Source organism: Fulmarus glacialis, unplaced genomic scaffold, assembly GCF_000690835.1.
Source record: "Fulmarus glacialis isolate BGI_N327 unplaced genomic scaffold, ASM69083v1 scaffold19324, whole genome shotgun sequence".
In the NCBI taxonomy this organism is placed as follows: domain Eukaryota; kingdom Metazoa; phylum Chordata; class Aves; order Procellariiformes; family Procellariidae; genus Fulmarus; species Fulmarus glacialis.
Genome location: NW_009206344.1, coordinates 25,750 through 33,827, shown reverse-complemented (window position 1 = coordinate 33,827; position 8,078 = coordinate 25,750). Strand labels below are relative to the sequence as shown.

The window sequence follows — 8,078 nt, the reverse complement described above, 5'->3', positions numbered from 1 at the left end:
ACTCTTTCCTGCTCTCAAGCATTTGCCCCTTCTAGTGGCTCAGTTTTTCAGCTGTTCTCTTTGTGGCAGTTTGCTGTGGACATAGATGAAGGGAGAGGGAGCGGAAAAGGGTATGTATGAAGCGACTCAGTCCTTTTTCTCTCTGCATACCTTGGGATCACATAATTTCTGATCATAATTTCTGTTCGCAGAGCATGCTTTTATATACAACGAGTGGCTCTTCCCATTTACAGTGCTGGGTGTTGATGTTGGGAGGAGTAATGGAAACAGTAGTTGAAGGGGTTTTTTTGGACTTGGAAGGTCACCAAAACCCACAATGGCTACTCAGGAAATATCTTGTGTTCTGTTTTTTCTTCATAGGAGCAGTTTTAATATTTTAGTATGTTTTTTAGTAAACGTTCTGTAAAAAGCCTGTATTTTGAAACATGAATTTATGTAATTGCTTGCTTTTATTGTAGATGCAGTTACTGTGACTTAGCGTGTCAGTAGGCTCATAAGATAAGACTCTTAGAAATCATCAGCACTGACCTAACTAGTTGTTCCAACTTAGATCAAGAGCTTATCAGCTACCACAAACCATGAAAATGGCTTTTGACAATCCCATGTTTAGAGGAGACCATATCATTTTATGCAAGCAGCATGTAGGTAATTGTACTGGGTATAAATTACAAGACTCTGTTAGCAGGGGAGCTGCAGGGGTGGCCTCTGTGAGAACAGGTGAGGGGCTGCCCTTTGCCGGACACAACTGGCTCCAGCCGGGTCCACAACAGACCCACTGCAGGACACAGCTAAGCCCATCAACCAAATTGGTGGCACCTCTGTGAAAACATATTTAAGAAAGGGCAGAAAATGCCAGAAAGGAGGAGGGAACAGAAGAGTGACAAACAAAGGGAACAGCAAGGTCAGAGGACCAGGAGGTGCACTATGGTGGAGCAGGCACACCCCCAAAGAGACTGTGGCCCATGGAGTACCCATGCCAGAAGACGTGCACCCCTTGAAAGAACTGCAGCCCATGGATAAGGCCACACTAGAGCTGGTGCTTCCCCAAATGGACTGCAGCCTGTAAAGAACCCACACTAGAGCACAGGAAAAAGTGAGAAGGAAGGAGCAGAAGAGAGAAACTGCTACACATGAACCCTCACCTGTGCTGCTCGTTGCCTCACTGAAAAGACTGGGTGTACCCTGCAGCGATGACAAGAGGGGAAGAGATGTGGCTGGAGTGAAGCCTGAGAATGGGCTAGAAGTGGGGCTTGGAGTGCAGATGAACCTGGGAGTGAAGTTGAGCCTGGAAAAAGGGAGGATAGGTGTTTTAAATGTCTGTCCTTTTTTGTTTCCCAATACCTGAATCAGTAATGAAATATTTATGCTAACTGGCAATGAATTAAGTTAAATTCCTCAAGTTGAGTCTCTTTTGCCCATGACAGTAATTGGTAAGTGATCTCCCCATCTTTATCATGACGAACAAGCTTTTTTGCCTCTGTCCTTCCTATTTTCTGCTCCCATCCCGCTGAGGGGTAGGGGGAGTGAGAGACTGGCTGTGTGGGTGCTTGGCGGCCAGCTGGGGCCAACCCATTACAGCGATACAATTTTTAGTTTCAAACTGGATGTCTTGAGAATAAGGGTAAAAATGATCTCTATTGTTAATTCACCCTTTCGGTATAATCAGGTATCTATTTTGTACTGGTTTTACGGCAAAAGGAGTGTGTAGTAGCAGTCCTCTCTGTCATTACAGAATACTTTCCTGCATTTGAAGTATGCTTGTTTTTATGTTTGTACCTCTACGTTTTATATTATAAAGACATTTTCTCTTTGTGATATCTTCACTCTTTTTTTACATTTATACTCTCATAAATACAAACAGTGAACTAAGGATTATTGTAATTTTCACAGTTTTCATAATTAAAGTCTTACACTGTTCACTGGACGTTTCAAAGTACCAGGTGTTTTGTAGTTAGTTCATTTGCTGAGGAATACTAAAATATATAAATCAGCTCATATAAAGGAAAAAAACAGAACATAGGGTATTTCCTGAGTAGCCTGCATTAGAACCTGACTCATCTCAATATATAATGAAATTTATTTTCCCCATAACTCAGCAGAAAAAAACCGCACACACCAGGAAGTAGAAATGGCAACCACAAATCCTCCATATTTCAGTTTTCTTCCGTGCTCACCCAGTACTTGATATAAGCGTTACCTCTCATATGGAAAAGAAGGACTTGTTATGTCAGTCAGCAGGCTGTTTACCCCCATAGAAATAGTCTAGTTCTGACTTTCCTGACAGAAGCATTAACAATTTTCCAAGTCTCCCCCCTGTCTCACAGACTGCATGCATAGGAAGTCATTTAAATGATTCTTATCTGGCTCCTGATGGGTTCCTTTGCTCGTCTCAGCTGGAGTTAAATCTGCTTCCCTTCAGCAGCCTATTTTTTCAGGCTTCAGATTTAGCTCCAGTAAGTGCAGCAGCAGCCTTTTCTTCCTCTTCTACAAAGGGATGTGAGTCTCTTGTGCAACCCTGTTGCAGTTTTTAATGAGGCAGTGAAATATTCTATTTTCTGCTTGAAAGAACAGCTTCTGCATGGCTATTTGGGCTGCAAGCCTCAGGCCGTGAGTGGCTCTGATAGAAGCAATGGACCATGCTCAGAGGCGCAGGAGCCAGAGGGGATGATGGAAGAAGACTCTTGCCCTGTTTTGCAGCCCCATCCTGCATAAAAATCCAAGGATGGTATGAAGTACATGCCTGGGGCAGCTTCTCAAGGGGCCTTACCTCTAGCATAGCAGGAGAATTCCTGCCGTGTATGGCTACAGCACCTCTGAAGATCATGAAGGCATCCGATGGCAACAGATGGAAGTCCGGTTTACAGTCTAAGTCACTTCAAACTGCCATTACATAGGAATAGCTCCAACTTGGGCAGCTGAGCTGGCTTCCTGTATTTTCTCCACCTACTTCTGTTGGCGTTAATGGACATTGTTCTAGAGACAGAGGAGTTATGATTGTATTATGATGGATTACTTGAATGGTTAATATCGACACAGAAAGCCCTTATATGCTTCCCAGCCTTCCCTCAGCTGCTGTAAACATGAGCTGATCATGTAATCTTCTTTTATTCTGAGTGCCTTATTAGCCAGGGATAAGAGCCTCTCTCTGATAACACTGTATGTCCCCAACCACAGGAAGACTGGAATGGTTGATATTGTGCAAGAAGAACAGCAGTGCAGAAACTGTCTTAGACCAGCATCTAGCAAGACCTATCTTCAAAGGTCCTAAACCAAAGAAGGAAGTACAGTCTTTCATTCTCTTTTTATGAGCTCTTCCAGTCATCAAGGCAACACAGAGCAGTTCTAGAGAGGAGTTATCCCAATCCACCACACTCTTTGGAGCCGTTCCTGAAAAGAAGGCACAAAACCAAAACAATCACATTTTGCCAGAGTCTTCACATCTTTCAGCTCTTTGAACCAGATGACAAATACAGAGGAGTATAGCAAAACCCTTAGTTGGGTCTAAGTCTCCATTCAGAGAGAAAAGCCTTTGTATTTGAAAGAAGGAAATAAGTGGTAACTACAAATGTTCCATTGAATCTTCACAAGAGGATTAACTGAGACTTTTCACCAAAAGAGGGAAGGAACCAAGTAATTCTTTCCATAGGTAAAAAGGAAAGTGGCCCACAAAACCTGCTGTTACTGGCTTCAAAGTAAAAGCTTTAGTTTGCATCTCTTGCTAATTATAGAACTTTGGTCAATCCAGTAGGACTTTCTGAACTAAACAAAATGCTTTGGACAGTCGCAAAAGTTTCTCACAGAGTCTATACAAAATATTGGCTTTCATTTTACTTCCTGAGGTCTCTGTAGGTCTTACAATCTTAGTTATTCCTTCACTGATTTCATCTGTCTAAAAAATTCTTCCTGCACAAATACATGGTTTCTAGCACTGATGACATTAGCAGTAATGACTTGTATTGTGTGGGCTTTCCTGGCCTGAAGAGACCAAGTCAGAACTAATGACATAAAATTAATGCTTCCCTAGACTTCTTTTACAATACTGCTTGATGACAGACCATTCTACCAGCATTCCCAAAGAGTTGCACTGTCCTGCGTTTATGGACCTGGATGTGGAAAGCAATTAATGAATGAACACTTATTGATCTTTTTGATACACTATCAAGGCAAAATCTCTGGCAAGGAAAAGATCAAGGCAAACCATGAGTCAAAAGATGAAGATGAGAAAGTGGTTGAATATCCTCTGTTGCCACCACTTTTCTGTGTTCTGTGAACAAAATCCATAATTTTTCTGAATCTTCATAGGAATAGCTGTAAAAATAGCTGAATAAAAAATTATTGTAGTGGTATGGTAAGGTGTGTGCAAGTTGCTGGTTTGTCTTTTGGTTTTGGTTTGGTTTTTTTTTTTTTTGGTGGTAGTAAGTGTTATATAGACATATAGTGAGAAACCCAGTATAAACTTTACAATGTTCATCTCTTTTTTACTTAGTTAGCTGTTTTATTTTCTGCTTTGTAGAGTGGCCACTCTTGTTATATTTGAAACTAGACGAAGAAGTAAGGCAACATACTATGAGAGATACTTCAGTAGAACCCAGTGCCTCAGCCAGTTCCCTGTTCAGTTACTGAACTCCCTGAATTCATTAGGAGGTAGCTGGGGTCCGTAATTGTCTGAGCAGACACAGAAGGGTCCTTACATATTACTTACTGGGAACATTATCCAAGCTAAGGCCCTCAGAATTTGGGCATTAAATATCATAAAGTAAGTAGATGCTCTACCTCTGAAGCTATAATGGTCTTGTCTCCTAAATCAGTCTGGTTTTAATACTTAGCAATATTGCTATTCTAGAAGCTGTGGTCCCTTGTTTTCAATGTTATCTTAGATATATATGTTATGTTATATATCTTTAGGGATAGAGCTGGCAAGATGTGTGGGTTTGTGTGAGCTATTTACTAACTAGTTAAACTGTGAAAATGGAGGAAACTTTAATTCTTTTAGCACAATAAAATGTTTAAGTTGAATGAGAACATTAACTCAGCAGAAGAGGTGTCAGAGATTTCTATTAAAGCTAAAAGCATAAGGAGCTGTTAGCTTTGTTATTTAGATCTTTAGAAATAGAAGTTGAAGGAGGCATAAAAGGCAAATAAAACAGATAAATGGCATCACAATCTAATCTCAAATGAAAATTTCCCTGGCTCTTAAAAGAGAGTAACTGGGGAGTTGCAGTGTAAGCCAATGTTGACATATGGTAGGAGTAATTTTAAAATAGTCTAAGAAAGTGTGTAGTCAAGAGGAAGGAAGATGGAAAATAAAAGGAAGAAGGGAGCTACATAAAGCATGGTTGTATTGTAAAATGTGATGGCAAGGCAGTATTCAAGATCCCACCTTCATTTCTGTAACACTTTTCAGATCCACTCTGATATGTTAAAAGTAAAATGTTTGTTTTCTGCCAGCCCTGCAAGTACAACCCCCAGTCTAAAAAGTCATCTGGATTCTTTCTGGCTTTGACATTGCCAGTTATAAAGACTGCATTTGGAACTCAGCTAACTCTTCTGCTAATGGCATGCGAGCTAGGAAAGAGTCCAGCTCACTGGCAGAGAACTGTATTAGTTCTGCAGATCCAATAAGAATAAAAGTACTAAAAACATATTACTTCTACAGCAACAGAAGCAGAGCCTGGGAGAAGGAGATAAAAAGTCATTTTCACATGGTCATTTGATCAGGACCAGGGAATAAAACCAAATGTACCAATTGTATTCCAGGTGAAAGATAGCATATGTACAGTAACAAAAAGCTGTAAGTCTCTTTTAGTTTTCTAGTAGTTTCCCAATAATTCTGTCTGTGCAGTGTTTAGAGGCACTGGAACTTACAGGTCACTAAACAAGATTGAATGTTATCTGTGGTGGGTTGTTTTAAGTGATAGCTAAAGGGTTGTTTTGGTGTTAGAATGGAAGGTCTAAATTGGATGGGAGCAGGGAGAGGGAGAAGAACTTTTTGTGGCGAATTGATCTATTCCTTCATTTTCGTAAAACTACTTGAAGGTTTGCAGATTATCTTGTTCAATTGAGTCCTTCCTATGGAAATAAGTATGTGACAGGACAACAGAGGTTGTGATTACAGTTCTATGGTAAATGGAGTTTCTAGTATGGATGTCACTTTCATATTATCAGCAATTTATATCTTCTATTACAATTTTTTAAACATTGGTCTCTAAAGTTACTTGCAAAGCAGTGTAGATCGCAACACCACACTGAAAGTGATAGATTGCAGTAAGTACAGCGCTACTGAGTATAAGATGGGTGCAGAGCACAGGTAGGACCTTTGGTAAGGTTGGGCAGCAAGCAGATATGTTTTTTCCTACTCCCCTGAATACACAGAGATCATACTTAGCTTCATCCTGCAGCTGAAGAAGATTGGACCAGCCCTTCCCTTCCCTCACGCTCCTCTCTGAGTTCATTTGCAGATAGAAAAGGAGAAAGTTGTCGTTAATAGTTGAGTAAAAGCCATCCACCAAATACAGGAGGTGACTTCTTAATCTGTACTTTCCCTCTTCCTTTGCACAAACAAGTAAGAACCAAGTGGCCCTAAGTTTGCTCTGCCATATCTTTGTTTCTATTATTTGCTGTGAGTCACTCGGTTCCAATGACCTGCTGCTTATGATCCCACACTTGTCTTACATGAAGTATAATAAATAATCTCTGACAAGTAAGTGTGTCTCAGTTCGTCTGGTACAGTGATCACAAAATATCTGCAGGGATTCAGATACAAGGACAAACTCTCTGTTTATGCTATTATTTATAATTTCTCTTTTTATTTACTATGTACAATATAGAGGACTTCTTCTTTGAATACAAAGTTGAATGGTAGTAGCTTACTAATGCTGACAGTTTTACAATTCAAGGTAAACAGTCTTACATTTTTTTGCAGGCAGACAGTGGAACGTGTGACGTTACAGAACCAACTCCAGCAGCTTTTAGAAGCCCAGCGGTCAGAGGGCAAGTCACTGCCCACGTCCCCAAGGTAAGGTGACTGGAATTGTGCTTGCAGCCTGGATTTGCAGTTTTGTGGTACACCAGTTATCAGGAGAAGCTGTGACCTGTCTAAATAGTAGATGTGTTCTGTAAAATAAATGTGTTTTTCTACCTCATGGGCTTGAAGCTGAGCTTCTAGAATTTGATAATGTGTAATGTTGTATAAATATTGGAAATTTTGAGTAAAATTATAGTCCCTGTTTCCCAACAGAGTGAAAATCAGATTTACAGTGGAATAGAATATATTTTATATTAGATGAATAGCAGAGCATCCTAGAAACCCCTAGGAAAGTTGTAAAGTTTGACCTTGTGGTGGTCCACCGTATATTACTGCCAGCAGTAATTCATAAAGCCAGTTACCAACAAAACCTGGTTTCAGATTAATAAGACTCCTTACGCTCATTAAATCTTTTGCCTGCAGTAGCTTGTATAAAAAGTCAAAACTCCAGAAATTTTATGTGTTGTTTACATATCCTGTCAGAAGTCCCAGAAATAGACACAAACTGAGTACATTAAAGAGGAGGAAAGTAAAGGCAGAGGACTGGATCTGGAGTCTGCTAACATATCTCTCTGACTTCTGCCATAGACTTCCAGGGTGATGCATGGCAGACAAGCAAGCACACAACTTCTCTCTGATAGCAATCTGAAGAAGACTTTGAAGGGAGTTAAGTAACTCACATGCAAATAGGACTCGGTTTATCATTACCTGCTAATTCAGTTTCCTCTCTGGAAGAGATACAGCGCTTCTCCTTGTTTCAGAGTTGTTAGGGAGCTACATGTATGTTAAAGTATAAAGCCAGCATAAAAGCTTCTGCAGGCATTGATGGTCAGAGCTTTGGGTCATCAAGTGTGAACTCATAGGATCAGTGACTTTTTTTTTCATTCTCACAGAATCTCAAGCGCTTTTTTGGACAGGTGCTCCATGTCCCTGAATTTCATGTGTCAGTGTTTCAGAGAAGTGCAAATAGTTACAGAAGTAGATAACAAAGACGTTGGGAATGGAGATGCATTTGTGTAAAGGAACTTCAGCTAGGAAAGGGCTGTAAACTCCA

At 40.3% G+C, this 8,078-nt stretch overlaps 1 protein-coding gene across 1 annotated transcript in view; it reads left to right on the top strand.

Moving 5' to 3' along the window:
* Positions 1-8,078, top strand: part of SNCAIP (synuclein, alpha interacting protein) — a gene marked incomplete at its 5' end in the record, with an annotated part of 33,777 nt that overhangs the window by 16,203 nt on the left and 9,496 nt on the right. Inside the window, one exon of the mRNA XM_009575718.1 lies at positions 6,923-7,015. Coding sequence (XP_009574013.1) covers positions 6,923-7,015 — 93 coding nt within the window. The remainder of the gene's footprint in view (positions 1-6,922; positions 7,016-8,078) is intronic.